The sequence below is a fragment of the Streptopelia decaocto genome, assembly GCF_964273445.1.
Source record: "Streptopelia decaocto genome assembly, chromosome: 6".
Classification (NCBI taxonomy): Eukaryota; Metazoa; Chordata; class Aves; order Columbiformes; family Columbidae; genus Streptopelia; species Streptopelia decaocto.
Window position 1 is genome coordinate 37,563,693 of NC_138660.1, and position 18,409 is coordinate 37,582,101.

The following is an 18,409-nucleotide window of genomic DNA, read 5'->3' on the forward strand; positions in this document are numbered from 1 at the left end:
AAACCATACGAAGCCAGCTTACACTCACAGCTGGTGTCTGGCAGCGTCATATTCTTTATCTGAAGAGCTCTGCAAACATTGTAAAGACAGACACTCATTTGTTACTTGATAGCAGATCATTCTGCACATAGCTAATCAGTTCAGACTCAACTGAAATCCTTTTTTCCCCCCTCTTCTCTTTTTCCACTCTCACTCCTACCCTTCTGATTCCTTTCAGTCTGGCCTGTGGGAACTTCGAGTTTTTCCACTAAAAGACGAAGAGGTAGAAGCTTTACTGTGCCAAGATCAAATAACAAATCAGACTGAAATGTCAAGTGCAGCTTTTCCCAGTGACTCTCTCTCTACTTCGTGCACACCCGTTGATTTGCCAGACAATGGCCATCCAACAAGAAAGCAATCTACCGAAGAGTCAGAAGACTGCGAAAATGTTTGCCTGGGAATCAGCAATACAAGAAAACAAAGGTGACAGGGAATAATGTGGTTCATTAAGAAAGCCAATTAAGGCGGAGAAAAGCGTAAGGTAAAATCTCTCTTGTTCACACAGCGTATGACAACACAATTCAAAACCTATATGTTAGCTGTATATAATATATTTTCTTTCTTGCTTTGTAACAGGCAGGATAAATCCCAAAGACAACACTTTCTTCTTCCTGAAACCCAAGAGAAAGTAATTATTTCAAGCTGGAAGTCTAATATTCCCAGTGTCGGGAGTGGGCGCACATAAATTGCTGGCACCATTCACTTTCTGTTGTCATATTGCCACATTTGTTAATAATCATCCTTTTCTGTTCTGTTTGTTTTCAAATGCATTTCTGATTCTAGTGGATTCTGGTGCAGCAGGATATGTTGTCTACCTTAACCAACAACTTCAACTGAACACAGAAAAACTACTTGAAAAAAATAGTGGGGAGAAGCAGCAGCCCCAGATAATTTTCCTGTGTGGCATGACCATGGGGCAAAAACCTGCCTCTCTAAAGGCGTGTGTAACCCACGTGTAAGGTAAGGGTAGGTGAGAACAAGCAGTTTCAGAGCAGGTGTTCTGGAAGCTTTGCATCTAGCTTAAAATCTGCACGCAGCTCCCCTAGTTCCAGGGCACGTTTCATGTAGATGTCCTCCAGCAATAAGATAGCAATAGACCACTGCATTTCAATAGCCAATGTATCTGCTACTCAGAAGGTAGGTTTCTGCTTCAGTTGTGTGGGTATAGAGAAACAGAAAGAGGAGTCTGGTCAAATCAGTGATGCAGCTCTGGCAATATTGTGTTTTGGGTCATCTTACTTCCTTAGTCCTTCAGTAGCTAATGAGGCTCATCGTATTTTGCTTTAATATGTTAAAGACAAAATAAGTCTTGTTCCAGTTCCTGTACAGTGCCTTGTAAGAGTCTCATAAGTATGCTGACATTTGGTGACTAGCTGAAAAGGAAAAGGTGATTGATGCCTAGAAGACCAATAAAGAAAAGAGCCCCCAAGCTTTCCATTGTGATTCCGGATAGATTTTTAATTTCCCAGCGAGTTCACAGTGAGGAAACACAAACAAGTTGTTTAAACTTGCATCTAAATAGCATAGTTCGGAATGTATCTGCAATCTCAAGAGGTATTAACAAAGATTAAATATTGAATGTAGGTATAATCCATCAACAGGGAGTTTTTCTGTGTAGAACAGTTGAAGGCAATTTTATAGGAGTCTCTGTTTTTGTCAAAATTTTCTTCCACATGTAATATCTGGAATGGCACTGGACAGGTGACCCAGTTTTAGTGTCAAGTTGGGGTTTTTTGGTCAAAATGACAGGAAATATACACTGGGCATCTGAAAACAGTTCAGTAATGTTTCAACACTACAACCTATTGCTACATTGTAGTTTATTGCACATTCTGATTATTTTTTTAAACACTTTTTTAACACTGGTTTGTCTTAAACTTGAATCTTGCCTCAATGTCTGATACAATAATCTTTGATGCAAGGTTGGTTTTTTAATTAAAAGTTATTTCTATATATGTTGTATGTAGTCTGAATTTGATGGCCTTTTAGAAGTGAAGAAATAGCAGTAATGCTACCTCTCGGCACAGAGACCTGCTTGGCCTAAGAACGGCTTTGTGCGCACACGGCAATGGCAGTGGCGCTGAGCTTGCCTGTCCTGCTGAAGCTGCGTGGGTGCTGTGAGGCTGAGCCCCCCCCCGGTGTCTGAATGCAGATGTGGATTTTTCCATCTCATCCTGCATGTGCATCTGCTGCTGGGAAATGGTTTCTGAATGTTTTGTGTCTCAAATGTTTTGCAGGTCTTTTCCATACCTGTATCCATACATTAAGACTGGCTTTGGTGTAAGGTCAGGGCTTCCTGCTCTGTCTGATCCCTGGGAGTTTCTGCCATTTAAGAGATGGGGCAGAGCAAGTAAACCATCCAGCTGCCTGCCTTATGTGTCCTGAAGGTGCTGTCAGGAAATGGAAATGTAATCCCAGAGCAAGAGGAGCGTTTTTTCTAGACTGCAGGGTGGGAACAAAAGGGTGTTAAAATGAGGCCAGAAAAACCCGTGCAAAAGGAGCTGGATTAACCAAGTTTGGGCAGCCTGGTGGGGTGTAAAGCCATTCCTGCGTTGCTGTTCCAGCCCAGCTGTGGTGGGCTGGTGAATCCTTCTGTTGCTGTTGGGTCAGTCACCAGTGTCTCAGGCAGCTGCTTGTTACCTTGCCAGCTGCAGGGGCTGCACAAGCAGCTATCAATAGGAGCAAGGGTAAACATGTTTTCTTTGTCCCCTCCTCAGATGTTCTTGTCAGCCGTTGTGGGAACCAGCTCATGCCTCACAAGGCAGCAATAAAAACACTAGGTGAAGAAAGACCAGGTAGCCAGGAGACTGAAAAAAATCCCTGGAGAAAGTATAAAAATGCCTACTTGGTCACTAACCCACCACTGTCACTGGTCTCTTCTCCAACAGCTGCCTCTCAGCTGGCTTGACCTGTGGCAGCAACTGGCAACTGTCTTTGCACAAAGAGCTGCCCGAGCAACTGCACGGCTGGAGAACTGCGACAGGGCGTTTCTTCCTCCCACTCCCCCACCCTGGGGTTGCTCACCTGCCATCAGGTGAGGGGTGACCGTGAACAGGCTCGGTTTGCATTTCGCACCTACTTGCAGCACCCCTTCATCTGGCAGGGGCAGATGGAGAATGCTGTGTGCACGCGTCAAGGGAGGTGCTTTTCGGGAAGCCCCAGGCTGTGCTCCTCACCAACAGCACCCCGATCAATTATCTTCTTGCAGCCCCCGCGCGCTGTCTCTATTCTGTGCGTCTTTGCTCCAGCCACTGAGATACTCGATTTTTCGGTTTTGCATGAATGCTGGTGTCATGAGGAACCCGCTGGTGGTGGGAACAGGCTGAGAGATCAGAGCCAGGCTAATGCTTGAAGCCGTAAAATGTGCAAGAAACCCCTGCTTGTTGTCCTTCCTTTTTAAAGTTTTAAACAAGAAAAGAAAAAAAAAATACTAACAACGAATCTGTTTGTCTTTTGGCTGTTAAGCTATACAAACAGCTGTCAGTGCTGCTCCTAATGCCATGGCTGACAGTATTACAATGGCTGATTGTGAAATACCAACTTAAAAAAAATACAACAAGCCCCACCCCCCCGCTGCCTCCCCCAGGAAACTCAGGTGTTGCAGCCTCACAAAGAAAGCCATTTTCCTTCTGCTTTGTTTTCCATTTCCAATGGAGACTTTTTTTTTAAAGCCGCTTATGATGTTCTGCTCCCTGCTGCTATGAGGGTTTAAATGCTTCATCTCTGCATCAGGGCCTTACTGGAATGTAAGCACAAGTACAGACTTCTAAGCCCTATTAAAATTATGCTCTGTGTGTGTGTCTGCTGCAGTTGTTTATCTTGCTCAGGGATGTGTGCTGTACCATCCTGTGGAGCACACGTCCAAGCCCAGCCTTACTCAGCTACGTCAAAGTTTCTTTGATCCTGTTTTCCAGTGCAGACAGAGCCTCTGCTCTGTCAGATCACACTGGACCACTCTGGACCATGGGTCTTAACACCACTGCACTCTCCTGTGTTGCTGAAACTGCTTTATTGGAGTACTGCAACATCTAACAGCCCTGGGGTTTATTTGGCCCTGTGGACACTGCACAAGCAGCTCTTCTGTTTTTTATGTCAGTGTTCAGCAAGTCCTGCGGCTGTTGCACTTCCGCTGTGGGGTTACGTTACTGAGAACAGCAGACAGGCCTAAACAGAGCCTCACAGATCACTTCTGTTCATGTGTAGGGACAAGACACTGCAACAGTCTTAAGCATTAAAAGAACAAATATCATTAGTGTTCCTTCTGTGAATGCTCTGTGATCACTAATACATTTAACCTTAGATGCGTAAAAAACTGCTACAGTAATAGTCACCTGCATAAACCCACCTGGGTGCAATTTAGATAGAAAGAAGCACTTGAGTAATTATACTGTGTGTGTAATTTCTCTCTCTCCCACAACACTCTGAGAGATGACTAAAGTGCAAACTACCAGATTTAAAACAAAGCAACTACAACCTGTGAAAGACAACATTCCATGCTCAGATCAACACACAGTACTGTCAGTTAACTAGTGTGACTTCGGGATGTCTGACCCCCCCCAAATTAATTAGGGAAAGGAAAAAAAAAAACACAACTCACATAGAAATAGTTTGATAAACCAGCTTAAGGTCAACTTCAGGAGGCAAGGATGCAACAGCTGGTGTCCTACTGCTTTCAATAGCATGAAAAGCCACACTTCCAAATCCTAAACTGACATCTTCATAACCTGTTCGTGGCTGCTGGCCTGCATTTTAGATACCAGAGCTGTGATTGTTTCTCTGTACCGCTACATCAGACTCTGCACAGGTTTTTTCCAGAAGCAGGAATAAGCTGTTTTCATGCATCTAACAGCCACTTGACTATTCATTACCTTTCCCAAGCTTGCTTTTGGCAAACCTCTTCTGCATGGTGTCTTCAGTGCAGTAGGTCTGGACGACTCCATTTTTTTATTTTGCTAGTTCTCAAATGGGGTTGCAAGTGGAAACAGGAAGCAAAGACATTTGTTCACCTAACCCACAATTAACCACACAGGAAAAAGTAGTTTAGCCATTTCAGACACTTGTCTGGATTGTAGCTCCTCCTACTTGATGGCAGCAACTGCGGCTGCACCACAACCATCTCCTTCCACAGCCACGGAGCAGAGGCCAGTCTGTGGGACACCTCATAGGGCCTGGGCCTAGACAAAAGGGGTTCTTCAGCATTTGGTAGGTGACATCTGTCTCCTGGCCTGTTGCCCTGGGGCAGCAGACGGTTTGCAACCCTTCTGTAATTACAGCTTAAAGGGAAAAATACCATGAAATATTAAAGGAGTCAGCAATACTAATTAGAGCCATGGGAAGCAGGTGTAGCTAAAATGATCTGCTCAGTTCTTCCTCTAGTGGCTTGTAACTCTCAGTTCTCACCTGCCCCAACAGGCCAGGCTGTGCAGTCCGCACAAGCAAACTGCAGGTATGAGAAGTATCTGGTTCATAACTAAGCAGAGCATTAAGCTGTTTCACAGACCCATCTCCACGCAGCACCTTTCAACCCACATACACGGAAATCACTGCAGTACACAACAGTCCTATACGTTGCTAACTTAATCATTTACTCAGGCATATGTACAAGCCAAGGAGGCTGTGGGTCACTATACAAGTTTTTTCCAACTATCTGCAAGGTTTTAAAGCACCAGCCTTCTGTGGAATCCTGTCACTTCCAGGGATTTCAGGCACAGCTGTCTTAACTGGCTCTTTGAAAAGTAAATGCGAAGGTATTTCTCACTTTGTGTCCTTGTAAAGACATTGCACGGACTTGTTTGATGTTCAACTTAAGTAGGTCTAGTACCTCTACACAGTAAAAACAAACAAGAAGAACATGTCTAGCATCTGTGGGATTTTTTTATCCCTCTTAAACAGCATTTTTCCCAAACTTGCTCCCCAAACCACTCATTTTTGATAGTCAGCTCAAAGGAGACTTACCACACCAAGGGAGGGGTGTTTAATGTAGATATTGGAAAAGTTTTGTAGGAATGCACAGATCAAATGACAAAATACAGACAGCAGAAGGCAGTTTGATTAGTCTCCTCCACAAGAGAGAGTGCTGTGGTGATGCCACACCCTTCTAGCAAGCAAAAAAATAACTGTAGTTCAATCCAGCCAGCATTATAAGTTGTTCCACAAAATAAGCCTCCACAGAATCAAGAGACGGGTTCAAACCATTGCATTTCCAACCATGAAAGACAGCCAGCCAGTTTATCACTGCTGCTTGCTTCATTGCAGCGAAGGAATGGTTCTTCTGTTCAGCAGCAACAATTTTCCGTAGTTAATGCTCATCCAGCCTTCCCTTACAAGAAATAAGGGTTCTGGATGCACAGAGCCTTCCTGAACAGCGCTTGGGTAGGTCTCACCGATCCAGACAGCGCTTTTGAGCTGCTTCTGAACACACATTCCTTAGAAGATTGATCACAGATCTGGGATCTGCGCTCTTCATAATAGCACTGCCAGATACAATCATATTTGCACCTGCCTGAAAGACATTAAACACCCACTCAATAACACAAAACAGATCCACTTCTTTAAGAGTTTTCTTGCGGTAACACACATATGGAGGTGGTGAATTCTTGGCTGGTAGGCAAACGAGCGCTATTTGTGGGACACAGGTAACACACCTCTAACTACAACCACAAATCAAGTTCCGGAGACAGCTCTTCCCCAAATCTTCCTCATTGCCCCTATTTACCCAAACAAAACAACTCCACCTTAGGGGAGGCTTCAGCAGCCCCTATTAAAAGGCACAAGTCTCAACCTCAAGTACATTTTCATATGAAGCTTCTACTGTTCCCTCTGAAAACTAACTGTCAAAATGCAATTCCTCCTAAGCTTTATTTTGCGAGGGACGCTTCGGTCTCCTAGCGCAGTGACTGAGAATGCCGCTCCACTTCAGCCTCTTACCTCTGCACACTTATGGATGGTGTCAGGTCCAACTCCTCCATCCACTTCAATATCCAATGAGGGAAACTGTGTCCTCAGCCACTGAACCTGAGAAACAGCATAAAAAGGAAAGCTCCGAGATCCACACTTGGCAGGTACAGTTATGTATCTCTTCTTACACACACAAGGTTTATCTACTTTAGCACTATGCTCCATGCTGTTAATTAGCTTTAAGCTCAGTAAGTAAGAGAAGCTTAGTTTACCTTTGGCATCATGTCTTCCATAAATTTCTGCCCTCCGAATCCAGGTTCTACCGTCATCACCAAAGCCATGTCTATCTGATTGGCCCAAGGTGCCAGGTGTTCAACTGTAGTGCCGGGTTTGATGGCCAGGCCAACCTGCCGGAGAGGCAAGACAGCCAACTGTGCCTTAGGGTGACACTTATGCAGCAAGAAAGATTGGCATGAGCTGGGTACAAACTCCTAAGGAAATAACTACTATAAGTGCAGTAGGAACAGGCTGCTTTAAATAAATGCTGGATTTTTTTTTTTTTTTACTAAAATCTTAGTGCACAAATAGCATTAGGGCTGCATGCACCCATCTCTGACCACCACAAACAACAGGGTTTGTTTTTGTTTAATCGGCAGAAACACATTGGTTAGTCAAGCCAAGCTCGGCGTGCTAGTCCAGCCCTATACCCACTCACCTTCATCCCGTTCTCCCGGATGTCTTTTATCAACGCCCCCGGGTTGTCCGTAGCCTCCAGATGGAAGGTGTACTGGTTTGCGCCCGCGACGGCCATCGGCTTCACCCACTGCTCCGGCCGGGCCACCATCATGTGCATGTCTGCGGGGGGAGCGCAGTCAGCAGCCGGGCCCGGCGCGGCCCCCGGCCCGGGCAGCCCCCGGCCCTTACCGAAGAAGGGCTCCTGGCCCAGCCGCTTGCGCAGGCTCTCCACGACGGGGTGGCCGAAGGTGATGTTCGGGACGAAGTGTCTTGGGGCCGAGGAGAGAGACCCGCCCGCAGGTCACGCCGAGCCGGGGGTGGGGGGGCCAGGCCGCCCCCCGCGCCCCCGGCCCGGCCCCGCCCGCCCCCGGCCGTTACCCGTCCATTACATCCAGGTGCAGGTAGTCGGCCCCGCAGTCCAGCATCCGGCTGCACTCGGCGCCCAGCGCCGCCAGGTCGCTGTTGAGGATGGACGGCCCGATCCGGCACCCCGACGCCATGGCTGCCGCCCGCCGCTCCGCGCCTGCGCCGCCGCACGGGCTGCCGGGACCGGGGCCGGGAGCGGGCCGCGCCGCCCCCCCCGCGCCGCCCGCCGCCATCTTGGGGTGAGGCCGTACCGGCTCCTGACCCGCCCGCGGGCTGCGGGGCTCCCAACGGCTGCTCCCGGGAGCCCGGGCCCGCCTGGCTGCGCCCCGGGCTCCCGCCCGGCAGAGCCGCGGCTTGTGCCACAGTGGCACAACGGCACTGCGGGCGCTGGGAGGGGAAAGCCCTTCCGAACAGCCACCCGTCAGGTGACGGGTCTGAAGCGGCGGGGAAAGAAAAAACAAACAAAACCAAACAACCAAACCCCCCAAAAGACCCAGCACTTGTTTAGACCGACTTAAGTTCCCCCCCTGCATGTTTTGTTACTCTGAAGCGCAGCTCCAGCAGCAGGGCTGGTCACCCCCTGCCGCAACCTCACACACAAAACAGTCCCCATAACAGTGTATAGAAGTCTTTTAGAAAGGGACAGCGACGCGTTGTTGCACAAGAGGCTTAAACACGAACTTTTGTCATCAGACTGCTCTGTATTTAGTCCTTGGGACAACGTTTGCATAAAATGCTGAGGCAATGGGACCAACCGACACATGGACAAGACTTGCACAGCCCAGACATTTGTTGAGCGTGACATGCGCTTAAGGCCTCTAACACTATTTAAGCAGCATCGTTTGTCTTCACAGCAGAAATACACCAGTTCTGTTACAGAGGTACTGGAGGAAAGCACAAAACCAGCTAAAGTACATTGTATGCGCCCTGTTAGTACAGTATTAAGTGCAACTGATATGAAAGTAAAACTCAGGAGAAAACAGGCTGACTGGTCTGCCTGTCCCCTCTCTCAACAACCATCCAACAAAACCAAAGCCATCTGCCCGGCCACCTGAATAAAGATAAATTACGGATTACATCATTTATAAGCTCCATTGATTTCTAGCAGAGTAGACATTAAAACAAGGCATTTTAGTTTTTCTATGGCTTACTACTGCATGTTCACCAGTGACAGTGGGAAACCTGAATGGAGACATTTATTACATACACTGAATTAAATGAAGCAAATCACAGTTATTTTTCTCATCCTTAGAATACCATGGTGATGCATCTACTTTTCATTAAGGAAGATGCTCCCTTCTCATTTAGAGCAGAAAAGGTCACTCTATAAAATGCACCATGAATTCTGTGTGTGTTGTGTCCCAGCCATCTACTCAGTTTGTGCCTGAAACTCTCCCCCACCCCACTGCCAATAACCCAGCCTACCTTGGGATTCGCAAGTGAAGCTCTGTTTTCCCTCATTTGTGCGTCACTGTTAATAATAAAACTTAGCATCTGGAATTTAGCATTTCTTTGAGTGACATCCAAGCTAGGAGCTAATCCAAAGCAGGTAGCTGGGGCTGGCTCCAGTGCGCTGAGGAGATAAGAAGCGGTACAGCGTGTTTTGCTCAGCAGAGGAAGCGGTTTGTCATCCAGGACACACATCAAGCAGCAGATCGAGATACTGCCATCCTCACTGAACCACCTCTCTTACAAAACTCTTTAAAGTTGCATTAGTACACCACCTATATATATATATATATATATATATATATATATGGCGATTATAGATGCTGCCTTTTTAGCCCTGCTTTTCCCAAGAGGTGCTGAGAGTCTCCATGTCTCAGCAAAGCAGCGGTAGCAGAGCACACCCAACACGTCTGAGGCCGGGACAGAGATGGCTTTTGCTGTGTTCAGAGGTTTAACATGGGCACAGCTCCAGTCACATTTGAGCACTTGGCCGAGGCCGGGCAGCGCAGCCCGAAGGCTCCATAGGTTTCAGCAGGCTGAAACCCGCCATCAAGTATGTGGTTAATTTTCCATGCAACAGTAAAAACTGCATGCTGCACTGGAGCAGTGAGGCAGTCGTTTGTATGGCAGTATTTTAAACAGCCATTTCAGAGCTGCTGAAGGGAGATGCAAGTCTTTTCATTGGAGATGGACAGGAGGATATAATTCTGTCTCCTCAGTAAGGCTGTTTTATGATGCGTGCGCCCAAATTGCAAGCCCTTGGGAGCCAAACTGGTAATTAGCACATTCTACAGACTCTCAGGATAATCTAGAAGATTTTCCTCTGCACAATAACGCCATGATTATAAACTCCAGTTCTTCTAACGTAAGCTGAAAAAGGCAGTATAGAATTCCCAAAACAGAGGGTAACTTTGGGCGTTGCTTATGATTTCATGGTTTGTTTCACAGCTGTTTTGCAATTCGCCTGTGAGCAGCTAATGGCTAAATTCACATTTCAGCCTAATTCCATGATGCTGCAGCATAGCCCATAACTCAGCTGTGACTTAAGCTGATCCCCCACAGGGATCTCCACCTACATATAAACTTTACATATGTCTATATATCTCTAATACTTGCAGCCATGAACATTGCATACGTAAAATGGAACTTTTTTAAGTACAATCTCAACATGCCAAAAATAGACTCTTTCATCAAGTTTCTGCCCTGCAATATCCATCTTTTGTTTACAATGTGTATATATGTATATATATATTTATATATAGGAACATGAAAATACCGTAGATAAATATTTACTTTAAATCCCTATATCTAAGTATATACGACAGCATCAGTGGAGCAGTTGCTAAGTACTGGAAGGTCCACGCATTCCAGATGCGGTTTCTTGTTTTTTTTTTTAAGCTGTGGAGATGAATTAGTACATTTAAGCAGGAGAGCATGGGCTATTTATACCATGTGCAGCCCACTCACCCCCTGCCCCTCTATATCTGTGCACAGCACGTGCATTCCTTCTTATGGTATGTACTGTATTTAGTTTTACAGAGCAAATACTTTTGTAGCACAAGGGCAATATCTTACAGAGTGGAATGAAACCAACAAAGTAAACTCAACTAAAGTCTGCAGCGCCAAAAAAAACCAAAAGTCTTAATTGCTCCATGGTGCTTATCATTGCTCTGCAAGTTAGAAACAATGTTTCCACGCTTGTGAAAATCAAGCTTTAGATTGGTACTTCTTGTTAGTGTTTTCACTGTCAGTACCAAGGTGTAAGAGCCTTGGATTCAGCTACTATGTAGTCCCCCCTTCTCTCAAAAAATGCTACAAAAATAAATCTTGGGCACAATCTCTAAAGCGGTTTCTCTTCTGTCTCACACAGAACAGCAACCCACTTACCCAGCAAGCTGCTGCTCACAGCACATGGCTGCCAGATCAAGGTTTCAAGGACCACGTATTTGCCCACACACCCCTACCCTGAGAATTTTGTAAAAATTCTCCGTTCCTGTGGTCTTGCCCTGAACTGAAATAGATTTCACAAACCGAAGGTTGCCAGTCTATAGCAACTGGCTGTTAGCTATTTTCTGCTTTTGGATAATAAAGTGCTCTTGTTTTAATTATTTACTAGCTACCAGGGAACTCCAAGGAGAAGGTATGCTTTCTCTTCCTCCTCCCACTACAACACTACCCTAAGAGTTAAACGTGAGATTCATCTAGATCAACGTCTGTCTCCCCAAGCTCCACATGCGTGAAGCTGAAGTGAGTGGCCAGCAAGGGGTTCTCCATCCCGTTGTCCTCGCTGATGTGAAGGACAGTGTCCCCGTGCTGCAGCAGGCTGGTGGTCTCGAGGCCAGCGTAGTCCTCGGTGTCAGAGAGCTGTGCCGGTGGGGTGCTTTGTGCCGTTGTTGGCCGGGACTCCAAGCTCTCCTCTTTTTCCTTCTCCTTCTCAGCAGAAAGTGCCTCGCTCTGCAATTGAGAAAGACAGTGGTCAGGCTCAGAGAAAGTGGGAGGGAAAGGAGAAAAAAGCAAGAAAACATCTATAAAACATCTTCTCATTTGGAAATACTTTTTACCATAAGGAGGCAGGCACTTGCAGATTTTAATTCCCTAAAGTTTTGCCCTAACAATGTTGTATTTTTGCTGATGAATCAAATTTGCAGCAATGATCAGAAAGATTATTGGATTCAGTCATTAACACTTCCTCATATAATTTTTTTTAGTGTATTGTCAGGATGAGTGTCTTCGCTTTTTTCATGGCAAAGGACATAACTCCAACAGACACTAGACATCTGGGGGTATAAAAGTGATCTCAAAGTCACTGATGTGTTGATGACTGTGATTGTCTCTGCACTGTCCTCGGTGGTGTCCAACACAGAAAAATGTTAGACAAGCAATTTCTTTTGCTAAAATGGTTCTGAGGTTTTAAAGGAGTCCTTCCTTAAGGACGCATTTCTCAGAGAGCAAGCTGTAAAAACCTGTTGATGGAAACTTGCGATGGTAGTCCAGAAGGACTACTACATGTGATGGGAAGATAGAAAGGGAAGATGCAGGAAATACATTTGCAAATTAAGAATCATTGCATAGATCTAGAACTGAATGGTTTACAAAAGCAGGGGTCAACAGCAAACTCAGCCTAGAGAACAGACACACAGAAGAGTCTGATGTCTTCACTCACCCACTGCTGTAATGCGTCAGTCATATCCCTATAAATCTGCCCTGCAACTCTGATGAAGCAGCAGCCAAACGCGCAGGATAAAACCGTCAGTCCCATTACCTGGCTGCTGGCCTGGCTGTGGAGATCAGCTACGACGATGGCTGGCGAGGAAGTCAGCACGGGTTTAGCTGGCGGCTCGTGCTTGCTGGTGGCCGGGGGGCTGCTGTGGCTGCAGCCCTGCGCCTGGGCTGCCGGGGCCGACGGGCCGGCAGCTGCTGCCTCGGGCTGGGCCTCCGTGAAAGTCACCGACCGCTTCTGCTCCACTGAGGGGTACAGAGCCCAGAAAACTGAGTATTAAAATGCTACAGTTTGGGAAGGAAAACCCAACAAGAAACAAAGAGAATCTCTAGAGTTTTTACAATTAAGACAAGAATCGTGATTCATTCCATTGTTATAAACTGTCTAATTGGAGTCTAATCTAAAAGCCTTTTACCCAAGGCTCTCTCTAAAGCCACAGCAAGAGTCAGGGACCTCCTGAAGACTGGTCACCCTACTTATCTTGTCATGGCTTCATGAAATAAATGCCACCCATAACATCTTTCCATCCCAGAAGAATGTACTGAATTGAATTCCCATGTGAGTTAGGCATTTCTGCCCTCAACTAAAAAGGAAAACTGAGATCCAAATATGTAAGGAATTGCTCAAGGTGTTGCAGGAAATCTGAGAAAAGAAAGAGGGCAGCTGATTGCTCCCTATTCTTGCAAGACTGAGTCTCTTGTCTGGAAATAACAGAACAGCGCAGGGTGGAGACAGCTAGACTGAAACTTAACAGTAAAACTGATATCCCTGCTCCTGCTCTTAATTAATTCGGGTCAACTTTATGTTTCAAATATCTCCAGCCCTGCTGTTGCCCCAGCACAGTCCTTACTGAGTGGTTAGAAACCCAGGAAATTCACAAGCAGCCTTTGCTCCCCCAGGCGTTTCCTCCAAAGTTAACCACTCATTTCAGATGGTACAGAATGCAGACACCTGCTCTGCTGGGTGCTGCTGACTCCTGCAAACATATGGCATGGACTAGAACAGTCCTATATTCATTTCCATACACAACCCATAAAGCTCTATACTGCTGAGCTTACAACTGATGGGAAAATTCCTTCTTTCTATTACTCTCAACAGCAGCTTCAAATTTACACCTCTGGAGGTTTTGGACAAGGCATCCTGAAGAGAGGATACCTGTCCCCTAAATCCTCCACAAGACATGATCATTCACCGTCCATGTTCAGTTTCACCTTAAAAGCCTTTGGGCAAACCAACAAAGTGTTTTGAGGGGTGATTTTCTGACAGGATATTCACTTACTAGGAAAAAGGATAAAACCACTGGGACTTCATTTTAAAGAGGCTGCTAACAACATACTAACTTTTCCTTTAAGCTAAATCAACAAGGTAGTATTTTCTACTTTCAAATATGAAGTGCTGGTTCTGGAAATGCAGCACGGCCCTACCGCCAGGTTTTGGTTTTGGCTGGATGCTCCTCCGCGTGGTTGAAAGTCGAGCTCCATGACGGCTACGAGGTTCGGTTTGAGTTTTCTGACGTGACAGCAGTGGTCGTCGAAGCTAAACATTGGAAGCAAGAGTTAGGCTGATGGACGTTCACATGTTACACAACTTCTCTGTAAGGAGAACAGATCATCATCTATTCCTCTAGATATCCATTCACTCTTACTTTTAGCAGATATATGTTTTAAGGTTTCCATGGCTCAGATATCTCCTTCACATTGACTTCTGGGTTTTGTGCCTTTTCAGTTTCAATACTGCATGTACTGCAATGCAGATTGTGTGACCATCGTTTAATATATTAAAATAAAAAAAAAATAAATTAAAAAAAAAAAAGCTTGCAGATGAAAAGATTTAGGAATTCAAAACCAAGTGCACCTCCTCTCTTAGGGATTTGTTAGGCCTTGCGGCTACGACTTGTGCTCCAGTTCCTGCTCACTCAACAGATTGCACAAGCACATCACAGATTAAGTAGAAGAGACATGTCATATCCACAAATCATTTCAAAACAGACTCAGATGAGAAAACCCAAACCTACTCAAACAGAGGGAGTGCAGGTTTGTTCCCTCCCCAGGTTCTCACCTGCCGTAGGCCTCTCTTCCGCCCCAGGGGCTGCTGCAGAAGAAGGTTCTGCTGTCCTGGCTCGCTCTGCACACTTGCCACCCTGTTAGACGTTGACAGCATTAGGCCAAGCACAGAAGCACCCTGTAAAGCTAGTAGGTGTCCTGGCAATTGTGACTAAAATAAATCAATAAAGAAAGAAACCAACCAACCAACCACTAATGGCACGGTCACTTCAAAGAGCAATACTGTCTTTGAAGGATGGGGGGACGTGTCTGTTGGGTTGTGGCTTCTGGAGCTTAGGAAGGGGTGGAAGGTGGAGTTATGGCATTCAGGACTTGGCCACGCACAGGTAGCATCCAAATATAAATAACTGCAGATTTCAGTTTTCAGTCATTGATTGATGCATCCCACTGAGCAACACTCACTTCTCTGCATCCATTGCCACATTGATGAAGCCAAGAATATCAGCTTCCTAGCTCAAAAGCCTTCTTCTTTGCTTTTCCTTTTTCAAGGACAATATTGTAAAAGCTATGTTTTCCTCCCAGATAGACTCCACAGCCTCATCACAATTTTGTCATCTGGTTTTAATTTCAGTTTAAGTCAACAAACAAAAAACAAACACAAAGTGACAAAGGATCCATTCACATAATGGATGCATGAGTTATGTGAACAAGGCCCCACACTCAACACTTGCAGCCTTAAGTCTTTTTGTGGCTAACAAACAAAAAAGACAAGTAAACATGAATTTTATATATATGTATAGAAACACAGCTTTTTACTTTTTAATATCTTAGCACAAAATATATTAAAATCTGCAGTGAAAGAATCTTTAGCAATAAAACATACTCGGCTACGTGCCATCTCATTCCACCATTCAACTGACCATTTAATCTACCTAATAGAAAAATACCACCCTCCCCTCATTTTTATCACAGCACTGTACTCCTCCAAACAGTTAAAAATTGTTCATTTAGCAGACAGCAGTCACAAAACATTTTAGCTGAATGAAATATGTCTGAGAGACATATGGTTACAATAGCAACTAACATTTAAGATGGACTTCTTTTAAATCAGGCAGCTGCTTCTTTGGGACAGACTGGAATCCACTGAGCCACATGTCCTATTTAAGCAACTTCCAGCTATATCTGGTGTACATTGTTGAAGAATCAGTATTGCAATGCATTTTGGCTTTGGCCTGCACCAATCTAAAGGAAAACAATGTTCTTTTCTCCAGATGTTTTCCTTGGATCTCCCTGGAGGAGCTCGGTACCAATAAACCGAGTGAAGGTTTATCGCCTGACTTACAGGAGCAGAGGAAGAAGACAAACCTAAAGACATGGTCACACAAGACATGGAGGGTGTCCATGAAGAGACTTAAGTTCTCTTTCCTGAACAGCTCATTCTTCGCTTTGGCAGAAGTTATTGCCCTTAGAAGGTTTGGTGGAACAGAACATCCAGAGCTTCCTGGTCTGCTTAGGGTCAAAGTCTGGTTACCTGACCTGAAAGTCCTATTCCTTCCTCCCTTATCTGTTTAAACTAAAGCCAGGCTTTGCACTAAACCATATGCGTGTGTTTCCAGCAGCTCCACTGGGGAAACAATGGGCAACTTCAAGGAGAGAGACATCTTAAGACCCTAAAGCTGTTTCTCTTCTGATTGTCTGACCACGGCCTAATAATCCTAGGCATGCCCTCAGCAATCTCACCACAGCTGCAGTGGTTTGGAAAAAAAAGAAAAGCTTCTGCAAGCTCAAAGCCAGAACAAACAAGATATATTTTCTCCCTCAGACAGCTCTTCCAAATGAGATCATCAGTCTCTGGAACATATTTCCAGCTTTTACGTAGGGTATTGACATGATTTACATACAAAGCATCCTAAACATCGTGCAAACACCCGCCTATGAATAAGCAGAGTCCTCAGAGTTACTTCCTGGTAGTAGGACTCTGTTCTTGACCCAGACAATGACTGCAGCACACATGACTGGGAGGTCCAGAAGCAATGCATCATTCCTTATTAAAGCAAAGAGACTACGCTTAAATTAGTCTTTAGATTTGTGATCCAGACTACGTGAAATTACAGCTTGTAGAATATTCTTATTCTTCTGTTTCTAGGATTACATAAAAACTTATTCCTCTGAATTTTAAGAAGTTTTTAGAGTAGTTACCAGTACGTGAATTAAATAGGAATTAGCTGGAGAAGGTCTTGAAAAAATAATTTTCTATTGGACTAGCTTGTGAGAATAGTTACAATTTCTGATGAAGGAGCAGTAACTCCTAGTTCTATGAGTGAGGAGACATAAATGTCTGCAGCAGAAAGACTACAATTATATTCAGTACAAAACACAAACTCATTTTACACGCATCATGAAAATGCTTTGAAAAAGTGTTATCTGAAAGGAGTACATGGACTATATGAGAGCACAGAGGCTGTGTGTGAGGGAAAAAAGATTCCCATGGAGTAGTCTGTGCACTGCAGACAAACAGGTGAGCAAAAGAAAGGCTGGACTTTGTGTCTTCCTGCTGGAGTCTGGGATTTTCAGCCTGGCTTATATCATAAGTGAAATGAGTTTAGTGAGCTGGTGGATGTTTATCTCCAGTACTGAATCATTACACAAATTGGTATAATTTGGGATGATCTTATGAGCTGAAATTACAGATATCTACTGCAGGCAAATGGTGGACGCGAGAGCAGCTGAGTTTTGCAGAGCTGGCTGTGCACAGCACAGTCCTGCTGTCTTTTTGCCTTCTGTCCCTGAATTTTGAAGAAGGGAAGGAAAAAGAGAGAATGATAAAGACCACAAATTTCAGATGATTTGCTGAATTTTCAGGTGTAACCTTTCACTTCATGAGTGTTTGTGAGGCTTTCTTTTTACATCAAACAGCACTACTGATCTTGTTTCCGTGAAAATTAGCGTGGCAGGCAGACTGCTGGCTCTGTGTAGCCCTCCCTCCGTTTCTGTCTCTCCTTGTTTACCAGACCTGACCAGGAATGTACTGTTTTTCTGGCAGCCCATAGGACCCAATCAAGGAACACCGAATCAAATGCCATTTCAGCTGACAGTACGTTTCCCTCTTGTAGCAATGTGATTGATAAAAAGGGCTTTTCTGCAGTACCTAAGCCAGATTTATTTTGGAATAACAAAACAGAAGATTTTTCCTGCCTAATATGAAGATGCTCCGTCACTCTCTGAGTATCTCTGTCAGGGGGTTTATCTTCACAACAATGTTACTCCCATTACTTAGTCAAGGCAGAGACAGGTGAGCAAAAGATCAAATCAACCCAACTTTGTGGAAGCATGTTGCCAGCGCTGCAAGAACTGACAGCCAGTGCAGTCACACAGTTGGAGGCTAAAACAAACATTGTTGGGTTGGCAACTATAAGTGGTGCTCGTGAATTACAAGAAACCATGCAGCCAAAAAAAAAAAAAAAAAAAAAAAAAAAAAAGAAGAAAGAACAAAGAAAACAAAACAGAGACAAAGGAAGCAAGGAGTTTAAATGTCTATTAAAAAGATGTACATGCTTGCCACGCCATTACAGTGGAACATACACATTTTGTGTCCCAAGACACTTGAATGAGAGGGTTAGTGGGCAAAGGCCAGTGGAGAATGGGTTAAAATGCAGATGAACTCCAGCTCGTGTGTTCCCAGACACAACCTAGTCCAGTT

At 44.9% G+C, this 18,409-nt stretch overlaps 3 protein-coding genes across 10 annotated transcripts in view; 1 reads left to right on the forward strand and 2 right to left on the reverse strand.

Moving 5' to 3' along the window:
- Positions 1-1,992, forward strand: part of KANSL1L (KAT8 regulatory NSL complex subunit 1 like) — a 64,094-nt gene extending 62,102 nt beyond the window's left edge. For 3 of the 4 annotated variants that reach the window (XM_082055068.1, XM_082055067.1, XM_082055066.1), the window contains one exon: positions 218-1,992. In XM_082055068.1, the coding sequence (XP_081911194.1) occupies positions 218-466 (249 nt within the window). In that variant the 3' untranslated portion in view covers positions 467-1,992. The remainder of the gene's footprint in view (positions 1-217) is intronic. The other variant, XR_014184275.1, reaches the window with a different exon arrangement.
- A 4,006-nt stretch (positions 1,993-5,998) lies between these two features.
- Positions 5,999-8,209, reverse strand: RPE (ribulose-5-phosphate-3-epimerase). 3 transcript variants are annotated; one of them, XM_082055071.1, is made up of 6 exons: positions 8,050-8,209; positions 7,861-7,940; positions 7,652-7,791; positions 7,209-7,343; positions 6,967-7,053; positions 5,999-6,541 (listed from the first exon to the last, which is right to left on the reverse strand). In XM_082055071.1, the coding sequence occupies exons 1-6, from the start codon at positions 8,169-8,171 to the stop codon at positions 6,419-6,421; spliced, it is 687 nt and encodes a 228-aa protein (XP_081911197.1). In that variant the 5' UTR covers positions 8,172-8,209; the 3' UTR covers positions 5,999-6,418. The 3 variants fall into 3 exon arrangements, with proteins under 3 accessions (XP_081911197.1, XP_081911195.1, XP_081911196.1); XM_082055069.1 differs by having other exon boundaries at positions 8,061-8,184; XM_082055070.1 differs by lacking the exon at positions 7,861-7,940 and having other exon boundaries at positions 8,061-8,203.
- Positions 8,210-8,486: 277 nt separating this feature from the next.
- Positions 8,487-18,409, reverse strand: part of UNC80 (unc-80 homolog, NALCN channel complex subunit) — a gene marked incomplete at its 5' end in the record, with an annotated part of 130,324 nt that continues 120,401 nt past the window's right edge. For all 3 annotated transcript variants that reach the window (XM_082055065.1, XM_082055063.1, XM_082055064.1), the window contains 4 exons: positions 8,487-11,940; positions 12,749-12,951; positions 14,131-14,242; positions 14,765-14,846. In XM_082055065.1, the coding sequence (XP_081911191.1) occupies positions 11,671-11,940; positions 12,749-12,951; positions 14,131-14,242; positions 14,765-14,846 (667 nt within the window). In that variant the 3' untranslated portion in view covers positions 8,487-11,670. The remainder of the gene's footprint in view (positions 11,941-12,748; positions 12,952-14,130; positions 14,243-14,764; positions 14,847-18,409) is intronic.

Bases quoted from the DNA above. Each gene is read 5' to 3' on its own strand.
- RPE (XM_082055071.1), bottom strand. From the start codon at position 8,171: ATGGCGTCGGGGTGCCGGATCGGGCCGTCCATCCTCAACAGCGACCTG. The intron at 7,792-7,860 runs GTAAGGGCCGGG...CTCCCCCCGCAG, and splicing joins GGGCCAGGAGCCCTTCTTCG to ACATGCACATGATGGTGGCC. The intron at 7,054-7,208 runs GTAAACTAAGCT...GCTGTTTCTCAG, and splicing joins TGGAAGACATGATGCCAAAG to GTTCAGTGGCTGAGGACACA.